This window comes from Leptonychotes weddellii, chromosome 1, assembly GCF_054177405.1.
Source record: "Leptonychotes weddellii isolate Sample4059 chromosome 1, ASM5417740v2, whole genome shotgun sequence".
NCBI lineage: Eukaryota > Metazoa > Chordata > Mammalia > Carnivora > Phocidae > Leptonychotes > Leptonychotes weddellii.
The window spans coordinates 143957781-143980273 of record NC_138369.1 but is presented as its reverse complement, the minus strand read 5'-3'; the positions used below and the strand labels follow the sequence as shown (position 1 = coordinate 143980273).

At 36.7% G+C, this 22493-nt stretch overlaps 1 protein-coding gene and 1 long non-coding RNA gene across 3 annotated transcripts in view; one reads left to right on the top strand and one right to left on the bottom strand.

The window, feature by feature from the left end:
- Positions 1–11541, top strand: part of LOC145716054 (uncharacterized) — a 116712-nt gene extending 105171 nt beyond the window's left edge. For both annotated transcript variants that reach the window (XR_014138387.1, XR_014138386.1), the window contains 2 exons: positions 9320–9374; positions 11109–11541. This is a non-coding gene — a long non-coding RNA (uncharacterized LOC145716054). The remainder of the gene's footprint in view (positions 1–9319; positions 9375–11108) is intronic.
- The window catches only part of IFT57 (intraflagellar transport 57), a 52682-nt gene extending 30884 nt beyond the window's left edge, over positions 1–21798 (bottom strand). The window contains exons 1-5 of the mRNA XM_006747748.3: positions 21356–21798; positions 18509–18671; positions 17591–17709; positions 14867–14957; positions 10233–10301 (exon numbers count right to left, since the gene is read on the bottom strand). Of these exons, the coding sequence (XP_006747811.1) occupies positions 10233–10301; positions 14867–14957; positions 17591–17709; positions 18509–18671; positions 21356–21567 (654 nt within the window). The 5' untranslated portion in view covers positions 21568–21798. The remainder of the gene's footprint in view (positions 1–10232; positions 10302–14866; positions 14958–17590; positions 17710–18508; positions 18672–21355) is intronic.
- Between the last annotated feature and the right edge of the window lie 695 nt (positions 21799–22493).

The following is a 22493-nucleotide window of genomic DNA, read 5'->3' as shown; positions in this document are numbered from 1 at the left end:
TAGAATTTAGGCAAAGTGAGAATACAGGGGAAATATGTGAGAGCTGGTGAGAGTGGTGGTGGTGATGATAACGTTGGGACTCTTCACAGATTTTTTTTTTTTTTTAAGATTTTGTTTATTTGAGAGAGAGCATGCACACATGTGAGTGGGGGGAGGGGCAGAGGAGGAGGAAGAGGGACAAACAGACTCCACACTGAGTGTGGAGCCCTACACTGGGGCTCCATCTCACCACCCTGAGATCAAGACCTCTCCGTAAACCAAGAGGTTGATGCTCAACAGACTGAGCCACCCAGATGCCCCTTCATAGACATTTTTTTAATGGAAATGGTTATACTTATTTTGGTTGTTCAGAGGCCTTTTTGGAATCTTCCTAATTTGACACTTAGATCCATATAGGAAATAGGATAGGTGGCCAACAAGCTAAGTACTAACTATATATGGCATTACTATTATTTTTTAAAGATTTATTTGGGAGAGCGAGCAAGAGTTGGGGGGGGGGGAAGGCAGAGGGAGAGGTAGGGAGAGAATTTCAAGCAGACTCTGCGCTGAGCGAGGAGGCCAACTTGGGGTTCAATCCCAGGACCCTGAGATCAGGACCTGAGCCAAAATCAAGAGTCAGACCAACTGAGCCACCAAGGTGCCCCTGGCATTACTATGTATTAAACAGGGTTTTTCCTAAGGGTATCTAATGTCCCTCTTTCTTTATCACTGATCAGTAAAAAGCTAGAGGGATAAATAAGGTATTTCAATCAAGAAAAGCGTTCCCTTGAAATCCAGTGATTTTAACAAATCACACTGAAGGCACAGAGTTAAAACCTTTCATGTCCCTACAAGTCAATTCTTCTTCATGTTTAAAAAAGCATAAATCATGAGTCTGATTCACTATTTTCTTTTCAAATTAGGTTTTAAATGATTTAACATTATATTACTATGAACAAAAATGTTTAATACCATACAAAAAGTATTTTCAGATTTGTTCTGAATAGCTAAATTAAACCCTGGCTATAATCCATCAAAAGAAATAGATAGATGGTAACCTCTGTCTTTAAATATATGAAGTTCATAAAAGTTTTCAATTCAATTTTAAGACTATCAGAAGAAATTTTATTCTGTTATAATGTGGACTAAGATTTGAATAAATATGCTCACAAATAAACAAAAGTTAAAAAGCTCCCTACACACAAAATCAATTTAATTTTCTAATAAGAAATCTGAAATTATTTTTGAATGAGAATTCAACTTCTAGTAATTATTCCTGTTTAATATCTCAAACACCTGTCTTTGCTACTATTTCAGCTATTTTAATGTACAGAGTGCTAAGGTAAAATCATCCCTGATTTTTAATTTTCTCAAGATAAAAACCAAAAGAAAGCACCCCAAGAAGTATGTATGGAAAAACTACCATAGACACTATAGTTGGTGTTATAGAGTATACAAAAGTAAGTTTAATTCTTTATGGAATGAATATCTATAAGGCATCTTTTCTCTGAGATGGCAACCTATGGATATACCAGTGCCCAAATACATTTGAAGAGCTCAATTCATATACCTACTGTGAGGGACATGAAAATCCAATTAACTGTCAAGATTACATAGTCCCAAGACTCAAGGAAAAGGCAACTAAATTGTCTTGAGAACTGCCATGGTGTGGTGTAAAATGTCAAGAGGGTGGGTCTGGAATCCCATCTCTGTTCAAATCCTACCTCTATCACTTATTAGCCATTGGTCAAGTTACATAACCTCTCTAAATCTCAGGGTTCCCGTCTGTAAAATGGGGATAATGGTACCCCCACCTCATTGGAAGGGTTGTGGTGAGGATTAAATTATATGATGTATTTTAAAAGGCTTGCACAGCACCTGGCACATAGTAAGCCCCAATGTATTTTAGCAGTTACTAATACTATTATTATATGCCAAGCATGGTACTAGATGTTTTCACCTATGTTAAATGTCCATAATAGCACCATGAATCAAGGGAGACTTATTCCCATTTTGCAAATGAGAAAAGTGAGGTATAGAGCAGTTAGCTAATTTTCCGTATGTCTCATCATTAGTAGAGTTTAGGGCCCAGGCAATGTTACTCTAGAACACAAGCTCTTAGATACCTTACCAAATGCCTATCAATCCTTGTTATATAGGTTACAACTATGTTCCCCCAGTTTATCACTTGTCTTTTTAACTTCATGGTGTTCCCCATTCCAACCTTTTGTATATAGGCTTTAATTTTTATGCATTCAGATTTATCAGTGCTTTTCTTTTGCAGTTTTTAGTTTTCTTGCCAGGCTTTACCATGCCAATTTCAACCCGTGCGTATAACGCTTGTCACTCATGTTTTTGTTTTTGTACCTCATCATTTCCTAATTTGTTGATCCATGTGGGGTTTATTTGGGTGTACAATATGAGGGAATAGCCTATCTTTTTTTGCCAGATGGACAGCCTATTATTCCAACACCCTTTAATTGAACAGTCCGGTTTTCCCCACTTATTTGTACTGCTTCCTACATTATTAATACCACTATATCTTTGGATGATTTTATGAACTCTGCACTACTTCATCAATCTATTTCTGTGTATAATTTTTTTTCAGACTTATGAAAAAATTACACAAATAGTACAAAGAATTCCCATATGCCCTCATCCACATTCACCAAACACTGGTATCTTACATAACCTCAGGGCAATTATGCATAAAGCGATATAGTGTTTATAGTATAGTGCTGAGATTTGGGGATATTTTCAAATTTTTCTTTATACTTTTTTGTGCCTTTGTTTAAAAAAAACAAGGAATATATTTCACTCTAAAAAAGAATAAAGTATTTTCAATAAAAGCAGGTAAAAATAATAAGTTTGATTAACTTCCAGAAACTAGCTGGTATGGGTGTAAATGCTTTAGGAATTTGAATGAGAGAGAGAAGTGTGTTTTAATGGAGATGATGAGATCTAAGTTTAACCTTATAAGGATGTATGGAATGCAAATAGGCAGAAAAGAGACAAGCCAAGTGTTTATAGTCAGGAAAGCACCATAAGCCAAGATACTGAAATAGAAATGCACAGGGCTTGTGAAGATCTTATCAAGAGCGACTAGGGGCTTAGAAAGGCAAATACCGGGGAGCAAAAAAAGAGTTAAATACTTTTTGAAAGACCTCAGAAGCTAAGCTGAGGAATACAAATTTTGTCCTCTAAGCTAGAAAGGAAGTCAAGAAGAGTTACAAGCAAGGTAAAATGACTTTATTTATCCAAGAAATCTTTCTTTAGCACCTACTATATGCGAGGTACTATTCAATACCAGGGACACTTAATAAAATGTTAAAAATCCCTATGAAAGAACATTCTAATTACGTTTTATGAAGATTTATGGGTTATAGATTTGTGGGTCATAGAATTGAATGGGGCTGGGGTAATTGGGAAGGTGTCACTAAAAAGGCAGAATTTGAGTTGAACTTTGAAGGCTTAAAAGTCAAGTAGAGAGATGATGGGAAGACATTTTAGATAGGAGGCAAAGATGAGAACAGATACGCTCATAAGGTGTTTGAAAACCTGTGAGAGGATCCATTTATCTAGAATAAAGTTATTCCAGCAGAAGAAAATAAGGTTGGCTATATGGACAACTTGTCAAATTGTTAAGAGTCTGGAAATTCAGACCAAAATATTATTGTTTTATAATCTATATAAACTGACCTGTAAACAGTGAAAAGCCATCAAAAGTTACTGCACTCAGAATGACCTTTTAAAAGTCGTTTGGTAAGTAAGATAAAGGAGTAGTGAAAAATATTGTGCAAAAGGTGAGGGTGGAATTCAAAGAGGAGGATCAAAGACCACTCAGGCCATTATTGTTACATAATCCAGACAGGAGATGAAGCGGACATGACCTTGAAAGATAGCTGAAGGGATACATATGAGAGATATTTCAAAAGCAGCATCTGCAGGTCTTTGTGACCAACTAGATGTCCTGGATTAAAATGAATCATTAGACAAATATTCAAAGCACTAACACTGCTAGAGGTGGATGGGTAGGGTTGGGTGGATTTAAAGAATATAGGTTTCTATAAGACTGAGAAAAGCACACATTCTGGGTACCCATCTAATATATGGAATTACATAATAAATATCTACTATTGGCATGGATTCAGGAAATATAATCTATCCATTTATATGACAGCTCTCAAATGAATCCTGAAAAAGATCATATTACTTTTCATCAAATTCCCCTTAGTCATTTCTGTAGGGGAGACCTTAGGTGATAGCAGATTTAGTCTAGTGGGCCTTCAGTAAGAATCCATGTGACATATTATGAAAACAAAGACATGATATCACCAAGACTTCCTAATTTATATAAAAATGCAAGCTTCTTGATAACTTATATCCTATGTAAGCTTCTTACTCAAAAATACTCATGGCATATATATATGTGTGTGTGTGTATATATATAGAGAGAGAGAGAGAGAGAGATTGGGGCTTTTTCTACTCTCCTACAGCACATAAGAATGTTGGTAACATTCTAATCCCAATCCCTTAGTTCCAAACTCTAGGAAAGGTGAAAAATTATACAAAATATGAAATGCATCAAGCTATGTGCTGTCCACAAGTTAGGTTATATTAATATCAGAACAACCCTGTGAAGAATGTGTCACCATTGTACAGAATAAGCAGAGTCACAGGTTAATTTACTAAGGCTAAGTGTCTAGTGATGTGCAGTCCCAATATGATTCAAGGGTTATTTTCCACCATGGTGTCGACGTCGAAGGTATGGACTCAGATCTGGAAAGGACCTTGAGAAGTCCTTGCTTCCTACTTCTTTTTAGGCTCACAATAAAACCAGGACGGAAATAAGGATCTTTCCTATTCCAAGCGTGGATTCAAAAGCTACACTAAAGATCAAGCAAAACTCTCTTTTACACCCAGCAAGAACTGCCATTTGAGCTTCTTCTGAGCAATGCAGAGTACATCTTTTTTTCTCTAACCTACATTTTCTATTCACCTCCAGATGTAAAACTGATGGGGTGGTACAGGTTAGTTACCAGAGAAATAAAAGCATTTACTCAATCATAATGTGTTCCATCACGCTCAGACATGTGGTGCTTTGTTTCTCCTGTGAAATACCAACCGCAGACTTCTCAGTCACAACACAGGAGGACAAACAAATGTTTTAGGAAAGGAGAGGAAAACCATTTTCCTCAAGCAGGAATCAGAACCAGTGATAACCGAGGGGGCAAGCTGTATTGCAGTACAGAACAGTACTTCCCCCCCCCCCCATATTACTCAGAAATGACGTTTTGTCAAGAAGTGAAATGTAAATCAAATGTAAAATGATGAAAATTTAAAGTATTTAAGATATCAGCCAAAGTAGATCCATCTTCTTCCCTTTTTTGATTATAATCTTGCAGAATTGCCACAATGACACTCTAAAACTAAGCCCAGATTTTTGCTTCCTTACAGCTTTTGCTTTTTAAGCTAAAAATTCTCTCATTTTTGGTACAATGAATTTTTTGCTAAGTAATTAAAAACCAATTGTGTTTAAACCTTTTGAGATAGTTGGCTTTATGCTGTCTAACTCAGAATTTGGTTTCTAAAACCTCAAATTTAGCATCTCAAGGAAGAATGGTATCTATGGCATGTTTGAAAAAAATGTTTTGAAACGAAGTGATGGACATTTAAAAATAGAACTCAGAGCGCACAGCTTCCCTCCCATCTTTTCTTCACTGTGGGGGGAGAAGGACACATCTGCGTTACGCCGCCACAACACTGCTATGATTCTGAGCTTCCAAATGGAGGGGGAGCTCCAAAGACCACTTGTAGTTTCGGTGTAGCTGCCACCACCATGCAGGCAGTTTCCAGTTAACATACTCGAGACAGAACCAGAAATGGCCTGAACAACTGCCAAACACCTCACCAGCAGCGCCTTCCTTCCCTGCTCCCACCCCTCACATCTCTGACATTCTACTGTACCCCTACCCGTCAGGGGCTCTGCCCAACTGAGAGAGCTTTAATACAGCACCAGTGTCTTCCCCCATGACCACTCTCAAGGAGCCTTTGGCTAAATTTTGGATTTCAAGAATATTCAGGAATCAGAGGGACAGAGAGAATGTGGAAGTTTGTGGGCTAGCCTTGAAGACTAGTATTTATCCACTTTTTTCTCTTCTAAGAAAAGCTCTATCAAAATTCAAATAGCTAACCTACAAATAAAATTTTGGAAGATAAAGTAATCCCTTACTAACTGCAAAAGTTGTTTTCTTTGAAAATATTATATTTGGCAAAACCGTAATTGCAGTAAGAGATAAATAAAAGGGCATTAAAATGTACTTTTTAAACCTCAGAGTAAATAAATATTCTGAAAAACAACTGCTTCCAATATAAACCAATTTCATCCCTGTAAGCATTCAACATTGATTGGAGAAACCATATTCTTAGAATGTCATTGTCAGTGTTCATGAAACACTATTGCTATGTCATGATCCGAGTAGGCAGACACTTCAAAGTTTAGTCAGTGGGCACCTGGTAGCTCTTTACAAATTCTTCAAATTAGCAGTTACAGGATTCAAATATGTTGTGGTAGTCAGGAAGATCGACCACCAGGTCTCCTTCCAAGGAAGATGTGCTGCCTCGCTGCAGGCCATGTGGCCAGCAGACAGCTTCCTGCTGCTGGCTACCTCAGGCTGTCTTACCTGCAGAGGCCACCTGGCAGTATGTCCCCTCCAGGGCAGCCTGCCTCCAGTGACTGAGCCAAGCAGGCAACACTTGCTTCAGCAGGTTGCCCAAAGCTTTGTCAGGCCTGAATCACAGCTACACTTCTCCCTCAGCCCAATTTCTTCCCCCTTCCTTTCAAAATGAACATCCTGCACCCCAAACTCTGGTCTCACTGTCCAATTCCAGAGAACGTAATCTGCAGCATGTCTTTTCCATGTACATTCTCTCTCACTCCATTTACCACAAATCTCAAGAAAATTCTGTGTATGCTCATCTTCTTGCATTATTATGATACTTAAGAGCAAGCACACTTTTTTAGGATCTAGACATCAATTTATTTAATGAAAGAAAGGAATATATTAGATTCCTCCCGGCATCATCCTACTTGGTACATAGAAGAGGTCATAATTATTGTTGAACAATTCTTTTCTCTATGAAGATTAAACTATACCTTGCCTATATAAAATAGCATTCATTTAAGCATGTATTCATTCAATATTATTCCATACTGAGCACTTTCTACACACCAGGCACAAATGAAAAAGTACTGAAGAAAGTTCCCACTCTAGAGGAGAGTGCGTTCTAGTGACTGAGATAGACAATAGACAGAAATTAATACATTGCCAGGGTCTGTAAAGAAAAATAAAGCAAAGTGAGAGAGTAGAGAATGACTGGAGAAGCATCTGTTGTTTCAAAACCGCAGCTAGAGAGGGACTGCTGTAATCCATAAATGGCTGGGGTGGCACAGTCACATCTACATTTTGTATATCAATTTCCTAGATAGTACATAACATTTTTGTTCTAGTGAAAAACTCATTGCGTGCAACTTTGCTAAAACAATATTTCCTCTGCATTGTGAGTCCACCTGCTGCATGAAACATAAAATCTTCAATCTATGTTACTAACCTATATAGCAGTTCTGTCTTGGGGAAAGAGCAGTCTAAGCCATCATAAGCTAGAGTCAGATACAGCTGTCTCAGGCAGATGGCTTTAGTGGGCAACATCATAAGCCTGCCAGATTTTTTAAAATATGAAAGGGTTTTCTCCCTCATTAGTACTTCATGGCTGACCATCTACAAACACCTGGTGTTCAGACTTCTTCCTCTTGTGAAAATGCAACCATATATAGTCTTAGCTCAAAGGGGTTTATGTTATATAATCTCTGTCCAAAGGATCTAATACCTAGAAAATTTATAAAGGCACAGGTAGGACAAAACTTACATAGTTCAATTAAGGTGAAAAATTGAAATCAGAACCTACAGGAACTTAAGAGTAGTGGTAGAGGCAAATTAAATTACTTTAAGTCCTTCCCAATTCTCAAACTACATTGTCCAGAGGGAATTTCAGGTGGCCTTTAGAAGTCTCTATTTATACTATCAATGGAAGAATAAATAACACAAATGATAGTTTTGTTCTGAGAATAACTGCATATTCACCTCTTTTGTTTTCTTCCCTTATACTTTAGAACTTTGCTGTCATTTTCAACACATATAGGAACACTGAGCACCACAGTATCCTTGTTTAACATAGGAATCAAACCATACCTATCCTGCTGAAGTTTAAAGCAAACTTAGTTCAAATTTAGCTACTGTAGTTTTATTAAGTTTTTTAAGAGTATATTGTCCCAAGGTTATAAATTTCAGTTTTTGTATCTGTAAAAGGGAGATAACAACATCTACCCAAATACTTTACAAGGTCAGTAAAGGATGTGTTTTAAAGTACAATTGACCCTTGAGCAATGTGGGAGTTAGGGGTGTGGACCCCCAATAACCGAAAACCTGGATATAACTTTTGACTCCCCCAAAATTTAACTTCTTTATTTTTTTAAATTAAAAAAAATTTTTTTTGAGAGAGAGTGTGCATGTGCGAGTTGGGGGTGGGCAGAGGAAGGAGAGAGAGAATCTCAAGAAGACTCCCCACTGAGCACAGAGCCCAACATAGGGCTCGCTCTCATGACCCCAAGATTATGACCTGAGCCAAAATCAAGAGTCGGATGCTCTCAACTGACTGATCCACCCAGGCGCCCTTCAAACACTTAACTTCTAATAGCCTACCATTGACTGGAAGGCTTTCTGATTAATTAATACATATTTTGTATGCTATATGTATTATATATTGTATTCTTACAATAAAGACAAAAGAAAATGTTACTGAAAAAAATCATAAGGAAAATACATTTACAGTATTGTATTTATCGGGAAAAAATCCATGTGTAAGTGCACCTGTGCAGTTCAAACCCATGTTGTTCAAGGGTCAGCTGTACTTTGAAAACTACAGAGTGATCTGCAAATGTACTGTTACAACTGGAGTTTATCTGTTTGGATTTAAAATGATATACTGTATCAGATTATATTCTCAAACTTCAATTGAGCAATAAAAATACATTTATTTATTGGGCATCTTCTGTGTTACACTATGGAGACTATAAAAAATGATAGTTATCTCCTATAATCAAGGAGTTTATACAAATCAGATTTGAGAAGGCGAATGTGGGAAGATGTGGTTTTGGTTTCTGCCAACACTTATTGAGCACTTTCTATGTGCCAGACATCATTATAAATGCTTTATATGTAGTAACTCTTTTAATCTTTAAAAACCCTATGAAAAAGGTAATATTTTTATCCTCATTTTACAGATGAGGAAGATATGGCACAAGAATTTTTGGAAACCTGCCCAAGGTCAGACATCTAGTAAGTATTAAATGTATTAAAGTCAACTCACACATTCAGGCAAGTTAGCTACAATGTTACTCGTTATGTTTTATTGCACCTCAAGTTGGGCAGAAAACAAGAAATGTATCATTAACAGTAACTAATAACGCTGACTAACATTACTAAGGCAGTAAATGACGAAGATCATCCTGGGATAGAATGGCTGCCGAAGTCTTCATGATATGCGCCCAAAGCTATATCCAAACTTGTTTGTAGACTTTAGACAAGAAAAATAAAGGGCAAATGAGAATATTATATTCTATATATACCTTTTTGAGCAAGCAATAGGTATCCCTTTATTGAAATATACATACAGGAAAATACAAAAATCCCTTATGTACTTTTGAAATATCTCATTGAGTGGGTTCTCGTTTATAGACTAGATTTCCTAATTAAAACAGAGCAAACATTGACTTAAAGCAATGTCTAACTACCTATCATACACCAGTCTTAAAATAATCCATTTTATTTCAAACAGTAACCACTCAAATATTTTCCTGTAATCAGACCATTCAATGCTAGCCAAATACAATGGAAAATAACTTGAAATCAAATAATGTCTTTCTATAATAAAAAAATGACAAATTATTTTCAGCTTATGTGAGAAGCACTGTGTTGATTTTCCATGGTGCAGACATGAGGCTGTCCCACTTGTCCCTCTGGATTTTTATATTTGCTACAATTGTAACATTTTATATACAGGAAACAATTTTTTGAGAGCTACTTTTCACATGACACACAAAACAATGGCAAACAGTGGTTTCTACTTGTTTCAATTTCCAGCAGAACAAGTGTACTGATTGCTTGTTGGTCCTGTGTGTATCCCATGCAACTTACCAAGCGATATGTCTGGGCCTTTAAGACGTTGAGATCAATAAAGTTTTCCTCACTGTCTGTCTCCTCTTCCTTAGAAAAAAAGAGTTTTAAAAGTTAATAATTATAAAAAGTTATAATTTAAAGAATGTATTTCCAAGTTTTGACATGCATAATATACTAAGCTCAACACAAAGACTAATGCATGAAAAGGTATTTAAAAGCCTAGTGGTGTGCATAAAGTAGGGCATAATGTTATTAGCAGCTCATCTGTTTTTTGAGGTTTTGATGGTACCTTTTAAAATAGGGCCTTTTTATAGTCACTGAAAAAAGAAAAAAACAGGAGAAGGGCCATTGCTGTAAAACTAGGGATAAATAAACATAAGAATAAAACAAGAAACACTGCAGAATGGCATATCTAAGAGAGAGAGATAATGGAAGGAGTTAATGACAACTTTGAGAACATGACTAAAACGGACAAAAATGAGGTTGACAGACACAGAATATTTTCACCTGCTCCAGGGACCAATCCCATTAATGCATATTTTTGACATCTCATCTCTTATATGCTCAAGTTTAATAAATTAATAAGATTAGTCATTAGTACTGCTTGGCTCATGGCCCCTAAAACTATTTAAAGATATTAAAATATTAAATCTATTTAAAGATATGAAATATATATTTAAGATACTAACCACGTATCTTAGATATTAACTATCTTAAAGGATAGTTCGAGTAGATTCCAAGTCGGTCCTGATCCCTGGGCCAACTGGTATGGGGGGTAGGGTCAGAAGTGACCCTTTGAGAGGCAATTCCTTTCCCAATATACAGCAAAAATGGAGTCTGAGCAGGTTCTAAAGCTGTGGAACAAAAAAAAATAGCTCCCCTTTCTCTTCAAAGGTCTTCGTGGTGACAAGTGACATAGTGGGTGAAAAAATTTAACAAGAGACTTAAGGACATGGTAAGACAATGAATGGAACTTGGTCCTCAAAGAAAAAAAAACAAACAGTAAGTGTGTGTTATTTGGTGGACACTTCCACATGTACAGTTCTACAAAGCTGCAATGGAAGATTTCAAAGATAATCCCCATCTTCAAGAACTTAGAAGGATGTAAGACAGTGGTTCTCAAAATGTGGTTCTGAGATCTGCAACATCAGCATCAGCATCACCCGGGAGGCTTGTTAGGATGCAGATTCTAAGGTTCTATCTCAGATCTACTCTGAAACTCTGGAGGTGGGGATACTAAGGTAAGCTATGAGAACTATGCTAAACTTTGGGGAATTGGAAAGATTTTATAAAATATGAAGCAATATAAATGCAGAGTATAAATACACTCAAGTGACATTTATTTATTTTATGTTTACATTTTTTTACATTCAGGGAGGAGGGACAGTGGAGCGCAGAGGTGTTGACAAAATTGATGTGACTGTTTACATCTTAAATCTTAACCATAAATGCAGATGCACACCTTTGAGATCCAGCTCAGTTTATTCTGTGTTTGCATTGATGATGACCTACTTAACAACCAGAGTAAATGATTGAAATGCCAATGACTCAATGCCCATGGGAGAAGAGACAAGTTTATTATGCTTTTACAATAACCTAATTAGTACTGTTTACATAGGGAATCAATAAATACTTGTTGAATTAGTACTGGATTAAATGCTAATAGGTAAAAAGCTTTAACAGTAGGCAGTCAAAAAAAGGATTTAAGTTACTAAATATTACTAAGAGAGCATTCAAAAGGAATTCAAATATAAACAGACTTAGAAAAAAGTTTTAAAATAAACTAAGAGGATTCTGATTTCATTAATATAGAAGACACTCAACAATTTCCTACCATTTCTTTGCCTAATATGTACTATGTGCCCTCTTAATTCTCTGCCAATTACTAAGTATATGATTATACATAGCAGGTGAAAAAATTGTTTTGTGACCAATACTTCTTTTATCTTTTTTTAAAAGAGTTATCAATGTGTCCTATCTTGACTTGACAAGTCTAAATCTGAAGGATTCTAATTTCTAGATGATTATAGTAGAACTTTACTCTGTCAGAAATAATTTTTTCCATGCTTGAGCCACCATGCAAACTCTGGCAACAAAATAATGTAACATCCCACAATCCAAACACTTTTTGGCACTCATCTCCTTAGCAAGAGGGATGAAGAGGTAACGGAGGGCTACTCAGAATAACATGATGACAATAAGAAAGAAAGAAAAGGAAAAAATTCAAGAGACTTTTTAAGTAAGGGAACCAGCAGCCTCAGAGGCAACCCTTTGAGGAAGACCTTCAGTTTGGTCTAATGATAGTAGAAGGTCTTTACCTTACAGATGGGATAAAATATGCAAAGAGGCAGCTTCCTAGTTTGTTTCTCTAATTTACACACCTAATGATGCTGCTTTGGATTTTAAAGGGTTCTCAGAAAAAAATTAGCTATAATTTCTAAAAGTTACATAGCAATTTGCTGACAAGCTGATTTTGAGTCCAATATTGAATGAATACCCACTTTGCACTAGTAACCTGGAGATAGAAAAAAAGTGCAAAATTGGTTTCCATCCCTACAGAGTCTTCTTTCTGACTAGTAGGTTTTTGTACTTTTTTTCCCCTGACTGGCAGTTTTGAGTTATGTCTCTGAAGCTAAATGTTAATGTACTAGGACCAGATTTCTATTGATAAACCATTAACTAATAAAGTTACTAAAAAGAGAAGATGAGGAAAATACCTGAGTAAAATAAATGAGGTCAACGAATGGGAATATGTGAGAACTTAACATTTCCTGAGCCTGAATGGAAAGACCTATTACACAAGGAATAAAGTTGAAACTCCTTAAAATGGCCAAAATGATCTGGACCTGGTCTATCTTTCCTGTGAATCGTAAACCACACACATGCATACACCCGCCTTACTTAGGAAATCTGGCCCCAGTGGTCTTCTCTCAGCTCCTTGATCAAGCTAAGCTCCTTCCTGACTCAGAGCTTTTGTACATGCAGTTCCACCAGGGTCTTGCCCAAAAGGTGCTCAATAAAACACATGCAGAATGAATGAACATATATTTACCTTCACTTTTAAAATGTAATCATATTTTTAAAAGATATCTTTTAAATTGATTAATTTTACAATGGTCTTTTTCCTTCTGTAAATAACAGAATCAGCTTTTTTCTATTTATGGTTTAAAATATTTATACTGCTGATAAAATATATGTTAAAAACTTTGACAATACAAAGAAGCATAGAAAAGGAAATAATTAGGGTGCCTGGGTGGCTCAGTCAGTTGAGCATCTGCCTTCAGCTCAGGTCATAATCCCAGAATCCTGGGATTGAGCCCCGTGTCAGGCTTCCTGCTCAGTGGGGAGTCTGCTGCTCCCTCTCCCGCTTGTGCTCTCTCTCTCTCACTCGCTCTCCAATAAATAAATAAAATCTTAAAAAAAAAAAAGGAAATAATCATCCATAATCTTTCTACCCATATATAACTAGTGTTAACATATTATTTTTTCTTTTTTGTATATTTTACATACTTGGGTTTATGTACAGCAGAAATTATCATCCCTGTATCACTAACATTTCTTTGTAAATAATTTTAATGGCTACATAATATTCTACTATTAGGATATAGTCTATTTAATGGTTAGTTTCAGCATTTGCTAAAAAACGATGAAGTGATTCTTTGTGGCATATAATAGTTTAATAAATTAAGCTGAAATATAGAATATACTTATTATCTAATGATTTATTTACTTTTTAAAGATTTTATTTATTTATTTGAGAGAGAGGTACAAGCAGGGAGAGCGGCAGAGAGAGAGAGAGAGAAGCAGGCTCCTGGCTGAGCATGAAGCCCAACGTGGGGCTCAATCCCAGGACCCTGAGATTATGACCTGAGCCAAAGGCAGATGCTTAACAGACTAAGCCACCCAGGCACCCCTTATCTAATGCTTTAAAAATTCACTTGGAAAATGTAATTGGCTTATGACAATAACATACACTTTAAAAAAAGGGTTTTTCCCCTGCTATTTCAATTTCAGATCATAGGTATACTTCCTAAAACACCACGGTCAATCCATCTCTGGTTCTGAGAAAGTGCTCTCTTTCTCTACCATTTTACTAGTTTAATCTGTTATAGAGACTTAATCATTTAGTTTCACAATATGAATGGAATGTTAAGAATGGTAAAGGCCCATATGCTGCCAAACAATTTAAATACCGTTGGTATTTATAAGTATTTTTAAAAATTCCTAAAGGGTAGTACTTATCCTAATTTTAGAAGCAAAGAAGAGTTGCTGAGAAATGAACAGTGTTCTTACGAAGTAGAATATATTAATCCTAAACCCTACTATTCTTTTTCAAGTTCTTTATTATTTATGGCCTACTTCAAATCATGAATGGTTACTAATAAAATATTTACTCTTATAACTAGCAGTCCACTATTTCCTGTCTACAGTTTAAGAACCTCTGCTATAATTCAGACTTCAATCATTAGAAAACATGAGCATTAACTTAATCAAAGGTCTAAATAACTGATTCTTGGTACTCTATTTAAAAGCTTTTCTTCTCTAGAAACAATGAAATGAAATATGTTCCTAAAAATGAAGTCTAGGGGAATTAAGAAAGGGGAAAGGAGCTCAAAGGTAAAAAGAAACAAAAAGTTCAGCAGCACACATACCACAAATTCTTCATCCACTTTATTTAATGTTAATTCTGCATCATCTTCTGGAACAGTTTCTTCTTCTAACTCTTCCACTGGGTATGTTGGTCTAAAATAATAAGGCTTAGTATGTGATGAGAGTTAAAAACAAAACATTTTAGCAAGACAGAAAGGTATAATGTGAATTTTAAGAATCCCCTCTACACCAGATCTTGTCCTTTTTTACCCCCTTTCCATAATCACTGTTACATGTTTGATGTATTCTTTTTGAAACTTTCTATGTAAAGAAGCAAAAATGTTTATCTCCAAATTTAAAGAATAAATATACACAATTGGGATGATATAATGCATATTGTTATCCAACATACTTTTTCACTTACTAATTTACCACATTTAAGTACATATACATTTTTCTCTTTTTTTCCCCATACCTGCACTGTATTCCACTGAACAACAGCACCATAACTAATTTAATTAGAAACTGAGGCTGAACACTGAGGTGGTTTCTAGTTTTTTTACTAAACAATATTACAGAGATCATCCTTGTACATTCATCATTATGTCTATCATTTAGAATAAATTTATATAATAGCTGGGTCAACAACTTTGTACATATTATTGTTTTTCTGTATGTTACCGAAAACCAATTTCCAAAATGTTACTCTAATTCACACCCTCAACAACAATGACTCTATTTCTATATGTTCACAAATACTGCAAACAAACTTTAATCTTTGCCAATCATATAAGTGAAAAATCTCATTTTAATTGCATTTCTTTAAGAGAGTGAGTGAACATCTTTTCATGTTTTAATTGGTTATTGGTGTTTCTTTTTCAGTGAAATGCCTATTTATGGCCTTTGCCCTTTTGTATATTAAGAAAATTAATGCTTTGCCTAGCTTGTGTCAAAAATATTTTTCCTAGTTTATCACTATAATCTTGGCTATTCAGGACTGTTACAATTCTTATTACATAGACTTGGCAACCTTTCCTTGTGTGGATCCTAGCAGCTTTAACATCATATATACATGGCTTTTCCTTCACATGACACATCCCCACCCCTCTTTGACCTTTTAGTACTCCTATAGTTTCATTTTTCACATTTATATCTTTGACCAATCTGAAATTTATTTTGATAGAATAAGAAGGGTTCCAGTTTTGTTTTTTTTTTAAGATTTTATTTATTTATTTGACAGACAGCAAGAGAGGGAACACAAGCAGGGGGAGTGGGAGAGGGAGAAGCAGGCTTCCCACTGAGCAGGGAGCCCAATGAGGGGCTCGATCCCTGGACCCTGGGATCATGACCTGAGCCGAAGGCAGACACTTAATGACTGAGCCACCCAGGCGCCCCAGGTTCCAGCTTTCTTACTTCCAAAATCTAATCAGTGGTCCTCACACTAAGTATTGAATGACCATTTCTCCAACAAGATTAATGACATGTATTTCCCATATTAAAAATACCCAAAAGTATTTAGGTTTATTTCTAGAAACTTATTTAAAAATCCGTACCTCAGACAGATTAACAAAATATGAAAATCAACATTTAATATTAAGGAAAGAAAGTACTGAGAACCAAATCAGTCTTAAGAAATAAACTTCCTATTTTATTAATTAGAATTAGATAGTATCTCAAAAGCACATTTCATAACTTGTCTTGGAGTCTAATAAAGAAGTAATGTGAATCATATAGTTATTCCTTATATTGCACTAACTGGTAATACTTAGGTTGAAGCATATGAAATTGCCATTTTTTAGTTCAATAATAGGTGAATATCAGTAATTTCATATGGTTCAAGTTGATGATGACCTAAGTCAAGTACATTTTTTTAAAGTACTTATTAATAAGGGAATAGATTATTTATAAGAGAATATAATTGAATAAACATTAAGATATTAACAGGGAACAATATATACACCTTTCCAAAGAAATTTTTTCTCATCCCAAAGCACTGCTTGCTCATGTTTTACCTAAATAATGCTTTCCACAATCTCTAACCAGTCAATAATTCCAATCTTCAAAGAACCAAATTTATGTATTTCCTAATTATATCTTATATAAATTGACAGTTTCTGAATATTTTATTCTCTTATCCATGTGACCAACATTTATTGAGCATCTATGATATACAAAGTACTATGCTAACTTCCATAAAGTACATATGAAGAGTTCATAGTTTCCTGCAAGAAAGCCAGACCTGTAAACAAATGTTTTAATACCAAGGGATAAATACAATCATAGAAATATAAACAAATCACTCTCAGGTCAGAGAAAGAAGCAATGAACAATGCCTAAGAGAGTGTCAGGTGGCTTCTTCAGGTGGCTATTATTCTTGCCCAGTATCTATAAGCAAAAGAGAATATCCCATTTAAAGTATTATATTAACTTCCATTTTTTCCTTAAATCTACAGCTATCAATTACCCCCATGTATATACTATTTTTGTGTGTATAAATAAAGAGATCTTGAAGAAATTTCCTACATTGATAAAGAGACTCAGTTATAGTTAAACCTTTAATATTATATATTTGAACTAGGAAGGGGCATGATAAAATCAGAACTGGTTGTGACTATACCAGATATTCCAATTTTGTCTATGCAGACATTTGTAATCACCTGTGGCATTTTCAGTTTAGAAGAGTCAAGAGGAAATATTTCTTGTCAGTTCAATTAAATAGCTCCAAACCCATAGAGGAAAAAGTTATCCACATAAAATTCCTATTGCAAGGCTGGGTAATTTTTTACCTTTTCCAGGTGAAACCAATATATTTTAATGCTTCTTCTGCTAAACAGTCAAGAACATAGCATACATGTTCTCCATAACCTGACTTTAATTTTGAAGGAGGAAAATCTGCAGTTCTGCCCTGAAATACAAAAGATAAACAGGGTATTACTTGTTATTTATATTCCAAATGTCAAAATATTTTAAGCAAAGTACTGCTGAATAAATGTATCACTTCTCTACTTTTCAAATAGGATTTAAAATAACTAATTATATTGCTTCTTAGAAATTCATCTTCTCAATCCATTGATACATAAAAAAACTAAAGGAAAATGAAGACGTTTTATTGTCAAAGGTATCAAATTGAAAGGTAATAACCTCATGACAGAACAAGTAATAGATCCTGTTAGGGTGGAAAGAAAAAACTAGTAAAACTACTAGCTAGGTATCCTACCGTTAAACAACCATAGGAAGAACAGAGTGAATCACTTGTCAAAAGTTAATAACATGTGTGCCAAAAATTCTTACTGCCTGTCCCCCAGGAAAAGTCAGAAATGAAAAGTACAACTGCTATCACGGTATATTAAATCAAAGCTCCCTTTCAAAATACAGTGTTTCAGCTTCCTACTAGCATTTTTTAGAAGGAGAACTAAGTATCCATAAATTTACCTCTGAGACATAACAAGATTAAGAAAAAATATTATTACTTTGGGCTATAAAGAGTACATTGAACATTTTTAGAAGTAGCATTAATATTATAATATCAACCATTCTGAGGTTTTATCTGAAAAATCCAGATATAATTTTATGTATGTATGTGTGTGCACAGACATAGTTATTCACAGAAAATTCATCTAAAAGGGTAGCATCTACATTGAATAACCAATATTAAAATTCATAACTTGACAATATTCTGAAAGAAGAGAGTTGTTTACACTTACAAATGATCGAAGCTCAGATAATATGTTAGATATAGTTGCATTAGGGTCATCATATTCTTGAGGTTGCTCAAAGGGGCGTCCTGCTCTGTTAATCAACCAAGCAGCAAGAGTGCAAAACATGTAGAACTGTTCACCAGGGTTGGTAGGCAGTGCGAAATAGTGTCTGTTTCAAGACAAAGTGGGGAGGATGGAATATAAAATATTGCAACAAGCCTATAGTAACTAAAGGGACTAAGTCCAAAATTGCTAAAGAACTTTTTTTTTTTAATGGCTTTAAAATCAAGACATTTATAATTCACTCTGAAGTTTCTGGTAATCCAAAACACTCATATTAAAGTTTTTAATCAACAGGACTAGAGTAATTGCTACTATACACAAAATATTAGATCAAAGATCTTACACCCACTAAATGCAGGGCATGTTAAAAAACTGATCATGTACAACTTTTGCCAATATCATTTATATGTCAGGAATAATGAATAAGAGAGTACCTCTTGAAAATGGTAATTGGGAATTAAGAGAATTTCAGAGTTTAAAAGACTTTAATGATTATTCACTATGCATTTTTACAATGTCACTGGTATCTTTACATACTGTTCCTAACCTATCAAGTATGTTAAACAGTTGTTCTCATCTTGGCTGCATATTTGAAGCACCTGACGGAGCTCGTCAAACTATTGCTCCTGGACCAAACGTTGCTTCTTCTCTTATGAATTAAATCAGAACTTCTGGGAGTAAAGCCCCAGTACAAGTATGTTTCAAAACAAATCATCACATCCACAGTCTAACAAACATTTGTTGACTTTTGCTAAATCCCTAGCCTACTAAAAACAGTCCTACGAAGATCAATATATGATTTATACTTAAATAGGTTAAGAATAAAACTTGCTAATAATATTCAAGTCAGTTTGATCAAAGATCTTTGTTTTATGTGCAGTTATTAATTTTATGTGCAGTTTATAATTGTATTTATGGCTATTATAACTATTTTTCATAAGAATCAGCAGTCCACTCTCATGTTTCCCAAACTTTTTCCTGCAGGGTAGTACAAATGTTCTGAAAGATAACAGCTGGGAAGAAAAAGGTCAGGAAGTCCTTCCAGGTATATGTTCACAACGCTTTCAAAGTACCCACTAAAACTACTGAAAACTCATCTTTTCCTTCCAGGCTGATACCAACTCCAGAACAGAGGACTGGATACCGACAGATCCTCCAGATGTAGGACAGTGGTTCTCAAACTTAACCATGCATCAGAATCACCGAGAAGCTTGTTGAACAGACTTCTAGGCTCCACCCCTAGAATTTCTGATGCAGTATACCTGGAAAAGGGCCTGTGGCATTGCATTTCTAATAAATTCCCAAGCGACGCTGCTGCTGATCTGATGACCACAGTCTGGGAACCATTAAATTAGGATATTGCCACGCAAATCCATGATTCAAAATATCCTGCTGAACGCCTGAGGAAATAGTACAGTGGTTATACCACTAGAATCTTAAGGCCATTTTCTTTTAGTTTGAAAAATATACTTGGGGACAAAAATGCATTTTTATCATAGAAAATGTTGGTTGTTTATACTATCCTTAATGACTTATTGAAGTAATAACTCCCAATCCCAAAACTCCTATCACAGATCAAGCAACACTACTTTTTCCTCTAACTTTTCTCCTGTTAGGGACTGACTTAGCAGTATGGGCAGTTTACATAGAGCCTATATATCTTAAAATTCAAGTTACTGGAAGAGAGCGAGGAATGAAATCAAAACTGTCAAGGGAGGGGCGCCTGGGTGGCTCAGATGGTTAAGCGTCTGCCTTCGGCTTGGATCATGATCCCGGGGTTCTGGGATCCAGCCCCACATCAGTCTCCCTGCTCAGCGGGGAGCCTGCTTCTCCCTCTCCCTCTGCTGGCCGCTCCCCGGCTTGTTCTCTCTCTCTCAGTCAAATAAAAAATAAAAAAATCTTAAAAAAAAAAAAAACTGTCAAGGGAAATTATTTAAGCCAAGGTATAGCCATTTAAAAGAAAGTATTACAGATTTTTAATCTAAATTGCATTTTACACAATAAACAAATATAAGTATTAACTTATTTATCTGGCTGTCACTAAGCTACACTGATTGTGAGAAAAAGTGCTAGCTGTGCATCACCCTCAACAACTAATGGCACTGACTTCAGGATACAATGGACTTTTCCCCATCAGAACAAGGCAGAACTTGAGGTTGTATGATAGACACAGTTCCCATTGTTGTAATTTCATTTGTCTTTTCCACTTCTCAGTTTCTGAGAGTACTCTTACTGCAAAGGTAGAAGTCTTTTAAACCACAGCAATTAGTCAACAAGTTTACTAACTTCATATAAAGTCAAGCAAGGTCCTAGGTACCCACAGTTACCAGTTGTAGGGACAAATTATCGCAGAGGAAAACAAAAACTAGAAATAGAGCTAATATGATAACAGTATTCATCTTTGGGGATGAGATTATGGGTAATATCGGTATTTTCTACATACTTACTTGTGTTTTTCTGAGTCCTCTACAATAGGTACTTTTATAACTTTTATAATCAGAAAAAAAGTTTGTGTTTTGTGGAGGTTTGTGTGTGCTTTAAAGACTAAGAAAGCCAATCCGTCTTCCGGTCCTTTCAGCGATTCTGAAACTTTACTCTCTCTAAAAAATACCAAAGCTAAACTCTGTGAGCTCCGTGGCCTCTGTCGCCAAGTTTGGGGTGAAGTGCCCTTTCCTGGCTAGGAAGATGGAGGCAAGCGCTAATTCGCGTTCAAGGTTCCCCAGGAGGCCAGAAGAGGCAGCTCCCCGGGGTCCAGCCGGCACCCAGGCGCTGGAGGACGGGGGCACCCACCTGGACGGGGGCTTCAGGTTGTTCTTCCGGAGGAGTTCCTCCTCGTAGTGGAGCAGCTTCAGCTTCTCCACCAGGTCCTCCATCACCACGAACATGTGGTAGGCCGCGCCGGGCCCCCGCTCCACGACCACCTCCCCTGACCCTTCGCCGCGGGACCGAGACACTCCATCCTCCAAACCTGACGGCGTGACCACTGCGGCCGCGGCCGCCATCACAAAGCAGGCGGAAAGCGCCCGGCGTGGGCTCCGGCCCACAGACCTCCGCGGCCTCCGCCGCCAGCGCCGCCGCACCTAGGACCGCCGCGACTGGTTACCAGGCGACCGCCGGGCAACCCGTCACCAGGGAAACTAGACTCCGCCTCCTTCCCGCCCCGGTTTCTTCTAAATTCCCTCCAACCAGGGCGGGCTTTCTGGACGACGTCCCTCCGGACCCGCACCCCTCCCCCGCCTCTGGAGAGGGGGTGGCTGGGAGGCCGTCCCGCCCCTTCCTGGGGGCGTGGCGCCCCGCCTCCACGCCGGGCCACGCCTCCTGGCGGAGGAGGGGCCGAGTGCGTCTCTGCGAGCGCTCCCGGTGGCTGGTGGCTGGCTGGGGGCGTGTTGGGCCTGGTGGTTACCGACCGCAGGGGTATCTGAGTCCGCAGTTAGCGTTGAAAAAATTAAGGGGGAAGGAAGACGCGCGCAGTCTTGGAGGCTACGCTAGCCCAGTGCTGTATTTTCACTATTCTTCTCAAAATTGAAAGTTTTCACGGTTGCAAAAATAGTCGATATCGTAGTTTCCCTTTACCTCAGGAACTTTCCAACAAGAGGTTTCTGTATTTGCTGTATTTGATTTAACAGAATATTATAAACCTTGAAGTATTATAATTCCCCCCTGTTACTCCCGCGCTGGAAAAGGAAAGGGGTGGGGAAAAGAAGGGCAGAGGATGAGCAAAAAGGAGGCACTAGGAAGGATTTGTTCTACCTCCGAAACAAGAATTCTAAATTCACATCCTGCTAATTAATCTGTTTCAAGCCCATTACATGTGGCATAAAATTTGAGGGTTCCTTGTTAAAATCAACAAAATAAAGGGGATTATCTTGAATTTCTCTGCACGACAGCTCTACGTGTGGCTAAAGAGAGGTACTACCGTACTCTGCAG